The 18,791-nt window shown below is 45.8% G+C and overlaps 1 protein-coding gene across 1 annotated transcript in view; it reads left to right on the forward strand.

Moving 5' to 3' along the window:
- Positions 1–18,791, forward strand: part of EIF2D (eukaryotic translation initiation factor 2D) — a 115,471-nt gene that overhangs the window by 44,034 nt on the left and 52,646 nt on the right. The window contains exon 10 of the mRNA XM_077481165.1: positions 4,699–4,854. Within this exon, the coding sequence (XP_077337291.1) occupies positions 4,699–4,854 (156 nt within the window). The remainder of the gene's footprint in view (positions 1–4,698; positions 4,855–18,791) is intronic.

The raw sequence follows: 18,791 nt of genomic DNA on the forward strand, positions 1-18,791 counted from the left end.
CGAAAACGCTCCTCTCTTGAATGCGCAAGTGGTATTTTTTTCTGCCTCAATGCCTGTTCAACATCCTATGTGTGCAAGGACATATAGGCTAACACAGAGAGATGTTTAGCGGGAGAAAAAAAAGGGTCAAGCACCTCTGACAGCTGCATTTTTAACGCCTTGTGTTCGTAAGACCTTAATCAGTTGCAACAACAGTTTTTATTTTTTTTTTATTTTTTTTACGATAAAGGTTTTACATAAATTAAATTAATGAGAAAAAAATGATCATTGTAACTGCTTGTCAGTGTTAAATGGTATGTCTAAATCCTGACACTTTTTTGCTTGACAGTGTGGTCTATAAAAAAAAAAGTTGGAAAATGACTAACTTGGCCAATTCAACAGGTGAAAATAGAGGGGAAAAAGCCTAAAAAGGAAACTAGGATTGCAGCCAACACATAAGAATTGGTTTAACTTCCTCTAATTAAACTGTGACAAGATTGAAGTCCTGTTTATTTGCAACCCCCCCGTCAATTATGTAAGACCAGTCCCGATAGCTTATCTATAGGTGGCACTCTACTTGGGCTTCAGTGTAAATTCAAAAATCTAGGGGTGATATTTGATGCTACGTTAACTTTTGATTTGCATGTACAAAATGTTGTCAGAACATCTTTTACCCACTTGAGAAACGTTGCTCGGCTGCATCCTATGCTATCATATTTATCTCCTAACTTGACTACTGCAATGCTCTACTTGCTGATGTACCTAAAGCCACTGTTAATCAATTACAATATGTACAATGTATGGTCTGTTAAAGCAGTGTTAAACCCAAAAGCAAACATTTATTTTATTGCAGCTTACAAGTTCATAGATGTGATGGCTGCATTTATTTTATTTTTCAGGCTTTCTTTCCTTTATTTTCATCTGGTGATTGAGCCAGTAAGACTGTTATTTTTTAACAGAACAGAAATTCTCCTGCAAAAAGTGCAGCTAGTGTTGAGACAAACCTTTTTCGCCGACAGTGGTACTTACAATGATTAGATTTTTCATTAATGTAAAATAGTTATTCCAAATGAAAAAACTGTTGATGTAACTGAATGTATAACTGAAGTGTGAGCTGGAGTTTGGCTTCAATACTTGTTAGTGTATCTAAATCTGCTAGTACATCTAACACCCCCTCTCCCCAGACTGACAATGCTGCTGTCCAAAGGTGCCCCGATGCTCCTTCATCCAGTGTGGGGGCATGCTAATACAGGAGTTGTGTTTCTGGCCAGATCACCAGAGGTATAAAACAAAAGCAGCCACCACATCTGAGAATTGGTAAGCTGCAATTTATTACATGCTTTGGTTTATTACTACTTAGACGGCTTTTACACCAAGCCGCCCATAATGTCGACGGTAAAACGCCGCTATTTTTAGCAGTGTTTTACAGTCTGATTTGCAGCACATTTTGGCCATTAGGGTGGTGTTTTTACCCCCACTAGCAGTCGAAAGGGTTAAAACCGCCCGCAATAGCGGCGTTTTGCCGGCAGTATTGCAGAGCTGCCCCATTGTTTTCAATGGGGAGCAGCGGTGGAGGAACGGTGGAGGAACGGTTAACACACCGCACCAAAGAAGCTGCTGGCAGGACTTTTCCTGACATCCTGCCAGCGCACCACTCCAGTGTGAAAGCTCTCGGGCTTTCACACTGGAAACAATGGAGCAGCAGTTTAAGGGCGGATTGTAGGCGATATTTCTAACGCTATAGCGCCTGCAAAATGCCCTCAGTGTGAAAGGGGTCTTAAAGACTTGCAGTCTTGCACCAGCCAGGTTTCGACATTTGGAAAGCTAGAATCCTGTCTCAAAAGGTTCCTGTCTTGAACCATTAAGGGTCCATACACACTAGGAGCAAAAAAAAAATGCCAGAACCTCTGGCAGAAAAAAAGTATCATAAAAAAAAAAAATCCCCATTTGCAAATTGCATTTGCTTTTTTAAGTGTTTTCTGCTCAAGAGCTCCTTTCAAAACCCTTTTTTTTGCCTTTTTAACCGCTCCTCTGAAAATAAGCCTATAAATTTCGTAATGGGCATGGACACATTGAAAAAAAGCATGAATCGCCTGTATAATCATCATCTTTTTTTTTTTTTTATGCCCAGTGTGCATGGACCCTAAAACGGCTATATCTATACTGCCTTAAATGATTGAAAAGGGCTACCAAAGTGAAAAAACTGCGTAGTAGCTAGTGGAGATGGATAGTAGTTTATACAACTTGATAGTGAAAAATATTATAATGAAAAATTATATTTTCTATGATTTTAGAAAATGTATTAGTCATTACAGTGTTATTGTAATTTCTCTAGCCCCCTACTCCCTCTTATCCTACTTGCTTCTTACTGGGTACTCCATCAGATTACAGATAGATGAGTATAGGATTGAGAAGATAGTTTGGGAAGTGGCGGGGTTTAGAACCATTTTTTATTCACAATAGAAAACCTGAAATGTTTAAGCTGAGAAAATATACCTTTTTGAGAAAAAAAATAAGGTAATTTTGAAATTGATGACAGCAATACATCTCAGAAAAGTTGGGACAGTGCAACAAAAAGCTGGCAAAGTAATTATTGCTAAAAAGGAAGAGCTGGAAGAACATTTTGCAACTAATTAGGTTAATTGGCAATGGGTCCGTAACATGACTGGGTATACAAAAGAGGATCTTTGAGAGTCAGTGTCTCAGAAGTAGAGATGAGCAGAGGTTAACCAATCTGTTAAAAGCTCCAGACTAAAGAGGATAGAGACCTTTTGGCTTGTTATCTGTGCATTAGTGTGGAGGGATGCATTATTGTGTATAGAATTAGCAGCCTGCACATCTGGAAAGGCACCATCAACGCCAAATGCCAAAAAATATATCCAGGTTTTAAAGCAGCATATTCTCCCATACAGACCACGTCTTTTTTTCCAGGGAAGGCCTTGCATATTTCAACAGGACAATGCTCAACCGCATGCTACATCTATGACGGCAACATCGCCTTGTAGTAAAAGAATCTGGGTGCTTAACTGGCCTGTCTGCAGTCCAGACCATTCACCAACTGAAAACATTTGGCGCATCTTGAAACAAAAAATATGGTATAGACAACCTAGAGCGTTGAGCAGTTAGAACTCTATATCAGACAAAAATGGGACAACATTACTCTCCTAAAACTCCTCAGTTCCCAGACATTTACAGAGTGCTGTTAACCTCTTCCTACCGGCTGCACACATACATGTTGCTTATCGGTGGGTGGGCAGGCTTTAATGCTCAGTGGCCTCATATATGTGTCTGTATGTAAACATTTTACTGTGCCTAGTTCCCATAACAGTAACTAACATGTCGTGGAAAGCTCCCAATGCAAATTGGGAGCTTTCCAATCATGTGACCACTGTGACAGCCAATCACAGTGGTCTCATGATAGGAATGCCCACCTCCTTGCATGTCGATTCACTTAAGGGGCCAGGAGGCGGTTTGCAGGAATGGTTAAAAGAAAATCTGTCCCTGTCCAAACTTTTTTGAGTGCTACTGCCATCAACTTCAAAATGACCTTATTTTCTTTTCTTAAAATGGTACCTTTTCACAGTTTTTAAATTGTTATTAAACCCAGGACACTCTATCCACTATATCTGGTCTCCCCACAGTTCACAGAACATGGAAATGCTATTATTTTAGTAAATATAAACTGCTAAATACCTATACTCATCAGCAGTATATAGCAATCTTGTGACTTCTATCAGTGTCCAGCCAAGCGCTGGTTAAAGCTTGTATGGGTTTTCATTCTCCTCTGATTGTCTTATGAGGCTGCTGGACCCCTGACCCTCTGTCTGGCCCATTCACTGGTCCAAATCAAGTCCTACTCCCCTATTCTACACTAGCTAACAATACTATCCTTTGCTGATTCGTCCCATGCCTGGTATATCAACTGAAGCTCATTATTACCGCATGCTGTAGTACAAAAGCTATTCATTGTTGCTCTTTATTATGTCAACCTGATGCAAACAATATATATTGAAAAAATTGCTTTGAATTTAGGAGCCGGAAAAAAAAAAGTTAGGAGCCATTTTTTATTTTTTACTATAGCTTTATTGAGACATCCAGGATCTAAAATGTATCCTCTCTGCTCCACTGAATGTAATTGCAATACACATCGCATTACTAAAACTGGTGCACACAGAATCTGGTGCAGCTGTGCATAGTAACCATTCGGCTTCTAGGTTTACTTTTCAATGCTTAATTGAACAAGCTGAAGTTGGAAGCTGGTTGCTATGCACACTTGCACCAGTTTTAGTAAATTTCCCTCTTACTGACATGTAGGAATGGTGTACTGAGGTGTATGTGTACTGCACTATGTATACTAACATGTAAACAATGCATTCTAAAGACCAACTAATCGATAATGAAAATTGTTGACAACTATTTTTATTCTCAATTATTATTATGTCTATTAGTTGTTTCAGCCCTACTTTACTTTCCAGACTAGAAAAGCTCCAAGGTAACTGGGACTTTTAGTTGCCAAAGACCTTGAAACTGAAACTTGCAGATGGTTATTTTAAAATGACCAGACATACATCATTTTCTTCTAATTTGACTTTGAGTGCCATTATTTAGAACGCACGTTTGATCAAGTCACTCTTCACGTCTTTTTCCATAAAAGTACAGCCAAAAAGCCTAAGCATCTTAATTTTATTGTGGCTCCTCCCCCTTTTCTTTTCTTGGCAGTGTGATATCATTTGTTGCTCCAGAAACTGTTCTTCCATTAGAGACTTGTGAAACATCAGATGGTGGTCGAAAGCAGCCATATCAGCCTCCCGAAATCCTCTCTCTGTATGGAATCAATGCGAAAATGCTTCCTTTGTTCCAAGCATCAGGGCACAGGTAAGCAACAGAAGGTGATACGTTCTTGAGGGTAAAGTGGAGTATACGCGTATCTAAATTCAGCCGTGTCAGCAGGAATCAAACTAATTTTGGTACACTCTTTCCCTCTCTGTTCTACAAAAGCCAACTTCTGTTATACAGTCCTACTGGAAAACTTCAAATTACACATACAGCCAATGGCTGCAGCAATGATCAGTGTATGTTGGTGCTATATAATAATAATATTGAAAGGGTCGGGGGAGACCCCACTTTCATAACTCAGCAGCCCAGTGGGGGAGATCCCTTCATCCACATGGCTTGCATGGATGCCGGAATGTTTCAAGTTTTTATTTTTCCTTTCAACCTGCTGAAATTTGGCCATGTATACCCAGTTTAAGGTATGGTACTCCACAATGTAAACCTGGCCATCATGCATCACATTTAGTCTAATTCAGCAGGTTGCCCCGTTGGCACCCAGATTGAGAAAAGTTGATACTTTTCATGCTGTTGATCCAGGTGAATTTATATCTTGTTTTTTTATTATAAAAGAAAAACTGGCACAAAATGTAAAAAACAAAAAAACTTTATTTTAAATTGTAGCTGTATATTTGTTATTACCATAGTCTATGACTAAAGAACTACCCAAAATAAATTTCTCTTGTGTTCACCGACTGACACAGCTCCTCTCTTAGACCATTGGGTTGTTACGCCACCTTCAGGAGAGGACTAGGCATAACATGTTAACACAGGGGTTGACAAATTTGCTTTGAATTTAGGAGCCAGTTGAAAAAGTTAGGAGCCAGGTTTTTTTTTTTTAAGAGTGCTATGGATTGTCAGCTCCCAGGATAAGGCCAGTCATTTTCACCCCCTATCCCTAACTCACAACGGAGCACCCAGTCAATAACTCCAATGTAACGCTGTTGCATCAGGGTTATGGGCTGACCAGAAAGGGTAAGGCTGGCAACAGATTGAACTGGTTGGCTTTGGCAGATGGCACTGGCAGGTGGCACTGGTTTGGGACTGACCGATGGTACTGGTTGCCACTGGCAGGCACATGGAACTTCCAGATGGCACTGGCAGGTGACACTGGTTGGCATTGGCAGGTGACACTGGTTGGCATTGGCAGGTGACACTGGTTGGCATTGGCAGGTGACACTGCTTGGTAGTGGCAGGTGGCACTATTGGCACTGGCAGGTGGCACTGATTGGCAGTGGCACTGGCAGGAGATTGGCACGTGGCACTGGTTGGTGGTGGCACTGTCACTGGCAGGTGGCACTGGTTGGTGCTAGGTGGCACTGGTTGGTGCTAGGTGGCACTGGTTGGTGCTAGGTGGCACTGGTTGGTGCTAGGTGGCACTGGTTGGTGTTGGCAGGTGGCACTGGTTGGCGGTGGCACTAGTTGGTACTGATTGGCGGTGGCACTGGTAGGTGGCACTGATTGGTGGTGGAAGGTTGCACTGATTGGCGGTGGTACTGGCAGGTGGCACTGGTTGTCACTGGCAAGTGGCACTGATTGGGGGTGGCACTGGTTGTCACTGGCAGGTGGCACTGGTTGGTGGTGGCACTGGTTGTCACTGACGGGTGGCACTGATTGGCGGTGACACAAGATGGCACTGATTAGCGGTGGCACTGGTTGGTAAGTGGCACTGGCAGGTGGCACTGATTGGCGGTGGCACTGTCACTGGCAGGTGGCACCGGTAGGAGGCACTGATTGGCGGTGGCACTGGTTGGTGGTTGCAGGTGTCATTGGCGGTGGCACTGGCAGGTGGCACTGGTTGGCAGTGGCACTGGTTGGTAGTGGCAGGTGGCACTGATTGGCGGTGACACTCGGCACTGGTTGGCAGTGGCACTGGCAGGTGGCACTGGTTGGCGGCACACTGAGCACTCTGTTACTGAAAAGTAACAGAGGAGCTGTCAAAATTGAGCTTAATGTCGGGAGTGGGCGGGACCCAGCCCGACCCAGCTCGGGTGTGAAACTGACAAGTAACAGGCAGATTTGAGCTTGATGTCGGGGTGGGAGGGACTCAGCAGCTATCAAACATCAGCCAACGATTGGGCTGCTTAAGAAAAGGGGTGGGGCCACATACAAGTAGCGGCCCGCCCAGATCCCATTGGCTAGTGTTTTGATAGCTGTTTGTTAGCTGCTGGATCCCGCCCACCCCGATCGGGTCCCGCCCACCCCTGACATCAAGCTGAAATCTAACAGATCCTCCTCTCTGTTGCTTCTCAGTTTCACACACTTAGGGCGGTGCTTGATGCTTGCCAGAGCCGCTGAGTGTGGAGGAGGGAGGAGGACGGCAGTCAGTGTTAATGCGCTGCATGTCTGGGGCATCAATAGTGAGTGGGCTGGTGGCAGGTTAGGCGCCAGGTTGTGATTTCTGGTCGCATTGGCGACCTGGCGCCTGGGGTTTGTCGAGCCCTGTGTTAACATGTAAAACTAGAACTTTCTAGTTCCTCCCAAAGGGCGGTCCCTTAGGTAACAACCCCACAGCATGCATTGCAGCTTCAGCTTCAGTTTCAGTTTTTTCTGCTTAGTGAAGAAGGACCTAGGAACCCTGTGGGCCCATCAGTCCATGTTTTTTTTCTGCAGAAGCTTTGCTTTTTGTGCAAGATTAAAGATCCTGTGATCTGCTATCAACAGCCGGCTGGGTAGATACCCTTGTAGTCTGCCCAGCCTGACCAGCGAGCGTGTGCAGACCAGAGCTCTACACTGGGTCGGTCACGATATGCCTCAGCTCCAGGGGTGGTCGGTTAGCGTAATTTTTCCAGGGCATATATATGACCAGGCTACTGATGTCTGTGTCACAGTGTGCCGGGCAAGCAGCCAACCCATACTGATCGGAGAGTGGGTCTGTGAGTCTGTGATGGATTGTCTCCCAGCTCTGCAGGACTGGTAAATACAGCTCTCCCTGCCTTGGTGGGGCTGAGCAGCTGGGCATTCCCTGGGAAGTCGATTCGGGGGTCCCTCACCTCTCTCTCCTCTCCCTGTCCCTATCCCCCCCCTTCCCTGTGGGGGATGCTGCATGGGCTGCTGAGTGGTGTGTGTGCCATAGACAGGAGCTCTCCAAGGGGGCTCTCACCTGGAGGGGGGGGCTGCACTGGCTGGCTGTGCCCTAGATGTGTGTAGGTCTCTCCCTGGAGGTGTCTGGAGGCTGTGTCTGTTGATGGCTGCAGCGCTGTTTCACCGCCATTTCTGTGCTTGCTTTTCACTGTCCTTCATGGTATACAGTGCTCGCTGGCCATTTTTGGTGTGACTAAGGAGCAGCTTGCTCTGTGGCCATTTTCCTGTAGTTCGGCGGCCATCTTTCCTGTGATCATGTCCTTTATACTGGAAGTTTGGCGTCCATTTCCTTGCAGCCTGAACACGTTTTTGGTCAGTTTCAGCGCCATTCAGAGCACCTCCTGTGATCTCCTATGCATCTGCAAGCTGACACAGGACACAGGCACTCTTAGCTGGACGGCATAGAACCAGTCAGGGTAATGAGTTCTGCGTTAAAGAACCCCTCAGGCAGCAGCAGTTAGGAGGGTGGGACCATCACTGTCCTAAGTCCCCAACAGGTGGCAGACAGGTTAGGGTCAGCATGGCTTCAGAAACTGGTGTTTCCCCGAAATCCAGGCAATTGCAACCGGATCACCTGCAGACAGTGCAGTGCCTCTGGACGCTTTGTCGGCGGTCCTTTATATGTTTATTGCCAAGATGAAGGCGGTGCGTGGGCGCAAAGGTGGTAAAAAAAATGCCCCCTCTGATTCAGACTCAGGCCTTGCTGAGGCTGGTGACCCCTGTTCTGTCGTTTCAGATGACGCTGACCAGGATCCATCAGACAGTGAGGATGAGTCCCCGTCCCCGTCCCCGTCCATGTCCGTGCACGACAAAGCTCTTGTTGGAGCATTTATCACAGCTGTGCGTGATACCCTGAAAATTCAGGAGCCAGCAGATCCCTCTGCTGATGTAGCGGTCCTTTTGGGTCCCATAAGCCAGCCCGTTCACCTAAGGTGTTCCCGTATCTGACTTATTTCGATAAGTTCATTTACAAGGAATGGGGTCGATCGCAACGGACCTTTTTTGGTCCCCAAATACATGGCCGTGCGTTACCCCTTTTGAGGAGAGCCTTCTCAAAAAGTGGTCGGCTCCTCCGGTCGTGGACCCCCCCAGTATCCAGGTTAAACAAAGTAACCACGATCGCGGTAGAGGGGACTCCTGCCTTTAAGGACCCCACGGACAGGAAGGCTGAGGCAGTGGCTCGTTCCTTGTTTATGGTTGTGGGATCAACTATGCAACCAGTACTGGCATCCGCACTTGTGTCGCAGACACTTACCGCAGGTGGTCATCGCTGCGGTTCTGCATGAGAGTCCTGGGACTCACAGTGGCCTCCTTTTTTGAGGCATTACCATACGCTCAATTTCTCAACAGAGTCCTGCAGAAGGAGATTTTGACAAAATGGGACAAATCTCCGTTGTCCCTGAATCGGCTGGGGTGGAGTAATGGGAGTTCGGTCGACCCAGGGCCTCTGGCTGGTGGAGGAATCGAAGTTGCCGATCAATCGGCTCGAGCTGAGAGTGATCAGGCTATGCCTCTCCACATGGTCGATAAGACTTCGAGGGTGTCACATACCTAGTGGTGAGCCCAGAATGCAGAAGGAGACCTCTCTTGTGTCCCCGACTCACGGCCTCTGATGGTGGTGACAGGAGGCATGGGAGTCAAAGGTAGTACGAGTGCCTGGCAGGATCAACAGCCGGAGGATGGATCAGGCTGACTTCAGGAACTGTAGCTGGACAAGCAGGCCTCAGTGGCGCAGCAGACAGGAATCAGTAAACAGGAGACCAACAGGAACAGGTAGATGTTCAGGAGCAGGCACACAGAAGAGTCGGGCAAGCCGGGTCAAACCAGACAGTCAGTACAGGGACAGATGCAGCAGGCAGAGGCAGGAATGTGGAACAGGCCGGGTCAGTAACTGATGAGCACGGATGGACCAGAGGATAAGACGGGTGCAGAGTCGTAGACAAGCCATAGGTCAGAGGCAGGCAGCAGGCAAGGAAGGTCACAGGTCAGGCCGGGTCAATACACGAACAGATCAGATTCAGGCAATAGACTCTAACGCTGTAGATCAAGCAGCAAGATCTGAGGGAGAACTGGGTTTAAATAGCCTGCCTGGCGCCGGTAACCGCGCGTGCACACGCTCAGGCGCGCAGACAGGCGACGGACCACTGTCCCCAGCCAGCCTTTCCTGACAGAGGGTGTCCTATCAGGATCCATTCAGACAACGCCACGGCGGTGGCATACGATCACCAAGGAGGAACAAGAAGCTCGGCCGCCGCACGGGAGGTCTCTCACATCCTTCAGTGGGCAGAGTGACATGTACCGGCCCTGTCGGCTATTTACATCGCGGGAGTAGAGAACTGGCATGCCGACTACCTAAGTCACCAGATGCTGGACCCAGGAGAATGGGCGTTGCATCCGGAGGTGTTCAGGCTACTGTGCCTGTGATGAGGCCTCCCGTCTCAATTGGAAGGTGTCCCGAGAATTGTGTCAAGGACAAGAGATCTTTGGGCAGATGTGCTGGTGGCTCAGTGGAATCAGTACCAGCTGATCTATGCCTTTCCTCCGCTGAAACTTTTACCACATCTGCTCCGCAGAGTGAAGGCCGAGGGGATTCCAGTAATACTGATTGCCCCAGATTAGCCCCAGTGTCCCTGGTACGCAGACATAGTGTACCTGGTGGCAGACGCCCCTTGGCGACTGCCGTTACAAGAAAACCTTCGGTCTCAAGATCCGATTTCCCCATCCTGCTTTACCATCACTAGTTTTAATGGGATGGCTATAGAGAGCCAGGTGTTGAAGTGATCATGGTATCACTGTGCTTGATTGGCCAGCAAACTCACCTGACCTAAACCTCATAGGGAATCCTGTGGGGTTTTGTATAGAGGAAGATGAGACACCAGACCCAACAATGCAGATGAGCTGAAGACCGCTATCAAAGCAACCTGGGCTTCCATAAAACCTCAGCAGTGCCACAGGCTGATCAACTCCATTCCACGCCTTATTAATGCAGTAATTCATGTAAAAGGTCCCAACCAAGTATTGAGTGCATACTTTCCTGTACATGGACATACTTTTCAGTAAGACCCCTTTCACACTGGGGTGCTTTGCAGGCGCTACATCGCTAAAAATACTGTCTGCAAAGTGCCCTGAAAGACCCGCTCCATTTACTCCAGTGTGAAAGCCCAAGTGTGAAAAAGTCCTTCTAGCAGCATCTTTGGAGCGTTGAAGGAGCAGTGTGTATACCGCTCCTGCCCATTGAAATCAATGGGGCAGCGCGGCTATACTGCCAGCAAAGCACTGCTGCAGCATCGCTTTGTGGGTGGTTGTAACCCTTTTTGGCTGCTCGCGGGGGTTAAACTAGTGGCTGAATACCCTGCAAATATGATGGTAAAATGCCACTAAAAATAGCGGCGATTTACCACCAATGGACCCACCGCCCCAGTGTGAAAGGGGCCTAAGCCAACATGTCTGTATTAAAAATCCTTTTTTTTAAATTTTATTTATTTTTTATTGATTTTATGTAATATTGAAATTTTCTGAGATACTGAATTTTGGGTTTTCAGTAGCTGTAAGCCACAATCATCACAATTAAAAGAAAGACATGCTTGAAATATATCACTCTATTTAAAATAGGAGTTTCACTTTTTGAATTGAATTACTGAAATGAATTAAAGTGGTTGTAAACCCTTACAACACACTTTGACCTACAGGTAAGCCTAGATTAAGGCTTACCTGTAGGTCCAAGAAATATCTCCTAAACCTACTCGGTTTAGGAGATATTTGCCGAAAGACAGGCACCGCTGTCTACGGCGCATGCGCCGTAGACAGCGGCGCGCAGGCTCACTGAGCGCGCCACGGTCAACAGCAATATGCTGCGAGTGGCGGCTCCCGTGCGGATGCGTGGGAGTGACGTCATCGCGGCTTCGCCGAATGACAGCGGCGCAGTGGCGAGACCCACCGAGAAGATGGATGTGCCGCACTACGGGGGACAGTGGTGACTTCGCTGGCTCCTGTGTCAGGTAAGTGACACATAATGGACTACTATGCGATGAATAGTAGTCCATTATGCTTTGCCTTTGCAGGGAATGAAAGAGGAAGTAAACTCATCAGGGTTTACTTCCTCTTTAACTAGTTGCCGGCCATCAAATGACGGCCAGGCGGCGCACCTATTGTGGTGGGAGGCTGTCATATGACGGCCTCCCATTTAAACAGGGAATGCGCGCGATCACCCCTGTTTCTTCGGTGGCGGCGTGTCACAGAGACACCGCTCGCCCCCGAAGGGGGTGAACAGCCATTGGTTATGGCTGTTTACCACGTGTTCGGCCGCGATGAAGTCACGGCCGATCACAGATGGTCACGCCCCGACTGTGCACGGCGCATGCGCGCGATCGTGAGCGCACTGCGCGTGCACGTCGGTGGCGGCGTGTTCCCCGGGAACACTACTCGTCACCGTTGCTGGTAAACAGCCATTGGCCGGCTGTTTACCCATGTGATCGGCTGTGATCCTTTCACAGCCGATCACTAAAATGTAAACAAACCGCGGTAACGAGATGTTACCCGGTTCTCCTCACACACCGATCGTATGTGAGGAGGAGATTGCGGTAACATCTCGTTACCGCCTACAGTACACATCAAGCACAGATTGCCCCCCCCCCCAATAAAGAGGACCTGTCACCACCCCTCATAGTACCTGTCAATCACAGTCCATCAGAGTATTTGAGTACCTGTCACGGCCCATCTGAGTACCCGAGTACCTGTCACGGCCCATCTGAGTACCCGAGTACCTGTCACGGCCCATCTGAGTACCCGAGTACCTGTCACGGCCCATCTGAGTACCCGAGTACCTGTCACGGCCCATCTGAGTACCCGAGTACCTGTCACGGCCCATCTGAGTACCCGAGTACCTGTCACGGCCCATCTGAGTACCCGAGTACCTGTCACGGCCCATCTGAGTACCCGAGTACCTGTCACGGCCCATCAGGGTACCCGAGTACCTGTCACGGCCCATCAGAGTACCCCGAGTACCTTTCACAGTTCATCTCAGTACCTGAGTACCTGTCACCGCCCCTTCAGAGTACCCAAATACCTATCTCCAGCCCATCAGAGTACCCGAGTACCTATTTGCAGCCCATGTCTCATAGAATATACGTTGGGGTGTTTGCTTTCCAAAATGGAGTCATTTTGTGGGTAATTTCACTGTCCTGGTGGTCCAGGACCTTCAAAAGTGTGGTGGGTAGGAATGAAATGAGATGTGTCATTTATGCTCCTAGAATGCCTGAACGTACTACTTCAATGTTCGGCCTCTCTATGTGACCACGCTGTGCAAAAGTCTTACACATGTGGTATCGCCATACTCTGGAAGAGTAGCAGAATGTATTTTGGGGTGTCATTTTTGCTATATACAGTGCCTTGCGAAAGTATTTGGCCCCCTTGAACTTTTCAACCTTTTGCCACATTTCAAGCTTCAGACATAAAGATATAAAATTTTAATTTTTTGTGAAGAATCACCAACAAGTGGGACACAAATGTGAAGTGGAATGAAATCTATTGGATATTTAAAACTTTTTTAGCAAATAAAAAACTGAAAAGTGGTGCGTGCAAAATTATTCGGCCCCTTTACTTTCAGTGCAGCAAACTCACTCCAGAAGTTCAGTGAGGATCTCTGAATGATCCAATGTTGTCCTAAATGACTGATGGTGATAAATAGAATCCACCTGTGTGTAATCAAGTCTCTGTATAAATGCACCTGCTCTGTGATAGTCTCAGGGTTCTGTTGAAAGCGCAGAGAGCATCATGAAGACCAAGGAACACACCAGGCAGGTCTGTAATACTGTTGTGGAGAAGTTTAAAGCCGGATTTGGATACAAAAAGATTTCCCAAGCTTTAAACATCTCAAGGAGCACTGTGCAAGCGATCATTTTGAAATGGAAGGAGTATCAGACCACTGCAAATCTACCAAGACCTAGCCGTCCCTCTAGACTTTCAGCTCAGACAAGGAGAAGACTGATCAGAGATGCAGCCAAGAGGCCCATGATCACTCTGGATGAACTGCAGAGAACTACAGCTGAGGTGGGAGAGTCTGTCCATAGGACAACAATCAGTCATACACTGCACAAATCAGGCCTTTATGGAAGAGTGGCAAGCAGAAAGCCATTTCTCAAAGATATCCATAAAAAGTCTTGTCTAAAGTTTGCCACAAGCCCCCTGGGAGACACACCAAACATGTGGAAGAAGGTGCTCTGGTCAGATGAAACCAAAATCAAACTTTTTGCCCACAATGCAAAACGATATGTTTGGCGTAAAAGCAACACAGCTCATCACCCTCAACACACCATCCCCACTGTCAAACATGGTGATAGCGGCATCATGGTTTGGGCCTGCTTTTCTTCAGCAGGGACAGGGAAGATGGTTAAAATTGAGGGGAAGATGGATGCAGCCAAATACAGGACCATTCTGGATGAAAACCTGTTGGAGTCTGCAAAAGACCTGAAACTGGGATGGAGATTTATCTTCCAACAAGACAATGATCCCAAACATACAGCAAAATCTACAAAGGAATGGTTCACAAATAAACGTATCCAGGTGTTAGAATGGCCAAGTCAAAGTCCAGACCTGAATCCAATCGAGAATCTGTGGAAAGAGCTGAAAACTGCCGTTCACAAACTCTCTCCATCCAACCTCACCGAGCTCGAGCTGTTTTGCAAGGAAGAATGGGCAAGAATTTCAGTCTCTCGATGTGAAAAACTGATAGAGACATACCCCAAGCGACTTGCAGCTGTAATCGCAGCAAAAGGTAGCTCTACAAAGTATTAACGCAAGGGGGCCGAATAATTTTGCACGCCCCACTTTTCATTTTTTTTTTAGTTAAAAAAGTTTCAAAAATCCAATAGATCTCGTTCCACTTCACAATTGTGTCCCACTTGTTGGTGATTCTTCACAAAAAATAAAAATTTTATATCTTTGTTTGAATCCTGAAATGTGGCAAAAGGTTGAAAAGTTCAAGGGGGCCGAATACTTTCGCAAGGCACTGTACATGCTATGTGTTAGAAATATCTTATAAATTGACAGTTTTGTGTAAAAAAAAAAAAAATGCGTTTTTAATTTTTTTCCACATATTCCAAAAACTTCTGGAAAAAAATTAACCGTTCAAAAGACTCATTATGCCTCACAGATTATACGTTGGGGTGTTTGCTTTCCAAAATGGGGTCATTTTATGGGAAGTTCAATTGTCCTGGTACTCCAGGGCCTTCAAAAATGTAATAGGTGGTTGAGAAATGAGATGCGTCATTTTTGCTTGCAGAACGTCTGAAGGTACGACATCAATGTTGGTGTTCTGTATGTGGCCAGGCTGTGTAAAAGTCTCACACGTGGTATCGCCGTACTCGGGAAGAGTAGCAGAATGTATTTTGGGGTGTAATTTGTTGTATGCATATGCTGTGTGTGAGAAATAACCTGATAATATGACAATTTTGTAAAAAAAAAAAAAAATAATAATAAAATCTTCATTTTGCAAAGAATTGTGGGAAAAAATGACAACTTAAAAAAACTCACCATGCTACTTACTTAATACCTTGGAATGTCTACTTTGTAAAAAGGGGTCATTTGGGGGGTATTTGTACTTTCCTGACTTGTTAGTGTCTCAAGAAATGAGATACACCTGATGTACTGAAGGCCTGATCAGATGTGATCAATTTTCAGCGATTGGCACCATAGTTTGTAGACTCTATAACTTTCACAAAGACCAAATAATATACACTAATGTGGGTTTTTTTTTACCAAAGATAGGTAACAGTATACATTTTGGCCAAAATTTATGAAGAAAAATTACTAATTAGCAAAAATTTATGACAGAAACAAAGAAAGGCATTTTTTTTTCACAAAATTTACGTTTTATTTTATTTATAGCATAAAAAATAAAAAACCCACTAGTGATTAAATACCACTAAAAGAAAGCTCTATTTGTGTGGAAAAAAGGACGCAAGTTTCATATGGGTACAGTGTTGGATGACTGAGTAATTGTCATTCAAACTGTGAGAGCGCTGAAAGCTGAAAATTGGTCTGGTCAGGAAGGGGGTGTAAGTGCACTGTATTGAGGTGGTTAAAGTGGATGTAAACCCTCACATATACCCAGTGAAGTGAACAGCCTCAGATTATACTCAGAGATAAAACTTCTATCCCTACATACATTTTACATGCATATCTGCTGTCTTCAGCTTACTATATTCTTTAGAAAGTGCACATCGTGTTAGAAAATTTCTCTTCCTGTTCTGAACTGGGAGTGTAGTCTTGGCATACACTGTGTGACAACTGATTGAAGGAAAGCCCCCACTCCACATAAAAAGAGAGAGGAAGGAAGTAAGGAATGTGCTGTGAATAGACCAGCTCTCTGCTAATCTATTGATAGCACTCGACACAAATTTCAGGCTGGCTCTATCTCTGTTGGAGAACTTGTCAGAAGTTATGCCGATAACAGAAGAACGGAGCATCAGAAACATGGGACTTAGGGCTTTGGAGAGAGATTACCGTATTTTTCGGACGATAAGGCGCACCGGATTATAAGGCGCACTAGCAACGACCGGCTAATATAATGGATATTTCCATATATAAGGCGCATCGGACTATAAGGCGCACTGGATTATAAGGCGCATTTAATGAAACACAACTCGGATGTGGTACTGTAAGTCAAATTTTATTCAACTCTTTAGCAATAACCATAAAATGGTCTATAACAATAACTCTTAACACTGTTCAATTAAATACAAAACCAGACACTCACTTTTTCACTTTATTCTTCAATAACTCTTAACACTGTTCAGTTACCGGTGAATACCGTACAAAACCAGACACTCACTTTTTCACTTTATTCTTCTCCCGCAAATCCATCAAATTCTTCATCTTCAGTGTCTGAGTTTAACAATTGGGCGATTTCGGCATCAAGCACGCCCGTATCCCTCTCATCATTCTCATCAGTATCCGAGTCAGGCTCGTTGCTGTCATCGGTACCGGTACTTAGCTGTTCAGTGATAATTCCGGACTTCTTGAAAGCTCGGATTACACTGGTGACTGATACCTTCGCCCAGGCATCCACGATCCACTGGCAGATAGTGGCGTAACTCGCCCGGCGTTGCCTCCCTGTGTTGGTGAATGTGTGTTCGCCTTCTGTCATCCAATGCTCCCACGCAGCTCGCAGTTTAACTTTAAACGACCTGTTAACACCTATATCTAGTGGCTGCAGTTCTTTGGTTAATCCACCCGGAATGATGGCAAGCACCGAATTAGTTTTCTTCACTTGGGCTTTGACAGTATCTGTCAGATGGGCGCGCATGGAGTCACAGACCAATAGGGATGGAGATTCGTGGAAAAAGCCACCCGGTCTCTTGACGTAAACCTCTCTCAGCCACTCACTCATCTTCTCCTCGTCCATCCAGCCCTTCGGGTTAGCCTTGATGATGATGCCAACCGGAAACTTTTCTTTTGGCAGAGTCTTCCTCTTGAAAATTACCATGGGTGGTAGTTTCTGGCCATTAGCCTGGCAACCGAGAACTACAGTGAAGGATGACTTTTCGTTTCCTGTAGTGCGTATAGATACCGTACTGGTCCCTGTTCTCTCGACAGTACGGTTTACAGGGATATCAAAGGTAAGGGGGACCTCGTCCATGTTGGTGATGTGCTCTGGTCGGATTTTCTGTTCATTGATCTTGTTCTTGCAGTAGGTATGGAAAATGGCCAGCTTTTCTTCGTAATCCTTTGGCAGTTGCTGTGACATAGTGGTTCTTGTGCGGATAGAGAGATTCCGCCTTTTCATGAAACGGAAGCACCAAGAGGGACCTCCTCGAAAGTCGTTGATCTCCATGTCGCGTGCGATCGCTGTTGCTTTGAGTCGAATAGAGACAGTAGAGACGCTTCTACCTGCGGTTCTCTGTTCAATAACCCACTGTTCAATTTTGTCCTCCAACCGTGGCCATCTTGCTTTGTTTCCTCGGAAACTCAGTTTGGTCTTCTTTACCTGGCGCAGGGCATCTTCTTGCTTCCTCCACTTTCGTACCATTGATTCATTAATGTTGAATTCTCTCGCAGCTACTCTATTTCCATGCTCTACTGCATGACTGATAGCCTTCAGTTTGAAATCCGCTTCGTAAGCATGTCTCTTAACAGGAGCCATTTTTGGGGCAGCGGGTATACCGTAGAAAATGAACGAATGAATGCGCGCACACCTGACTAAGATGGCCGTAATGCCCAATCCAAGCAGTGCAGCTTCGTGAGCATTACGGCCATCTTAGTCAGGAGGTGTGCGCATTCATTCGTTCATTTTCTACGGTATACCCGCTGCCCCAAAAATGGCTCCTGTTAAGAGACATGCTTACGAAGCGGATTTCAAACTCATCGCTATCAGTCACGCAGTAGAACAACCTGAGAGGTTTACGGTACGTCAGTTTACGGTAAGAGACCGGGTGGCTTTTTCCACGAATCTCCATCCCTATTGATCTGTGACTCCATGCGCGCCCATCTGACAGATACTGTTAAAGCCCAAGTGAAGAAAACGAATTCGGCGCTTGCCATCATGTCAACAGGTCATATATAAGGCGCACCGGATTATAAGGCGCACGGTCGATTTTGTGAGAAAATTTAGGCTTTTACGTGCGCCTTATAGTCCGAAAAATACGGTAGGTCAAATTTCATGAATCTGGTTTACATCCACTTTAACTTTTTGATATTCACATTTTATGAGCTGCACCTGTACACTCCCATTAGGTGGGTCCCAGCAAATTGTATCTCTGCTTGCAGGGTTAAAGTAGACTTGTCCAACATGTCATATAAAAATTAATTGTTGTTCATGGTCTGAGGCTCCGGTTGGCTTTGTAGAGTTTTTACACTGGAGAATATATACAGCATAATCCAGCCCTCTTAAAACGGATGGT

This window comes from Lithobates pipiens, unplaced genomic scaffold, assembly GCF_037356315.1.
Source record: "Lithobates pipiens isolate NorthernLeopardFrog02 unplaced genomic scaffold, aLitPip1_a1.2 Scaffold_16, whole genome shotgun sequence".
NCBI lineage: Eukaryota > Metazoa > Chordata > Amphibia > Anura > Ranidae > Lithobates > Lithobates pipiens.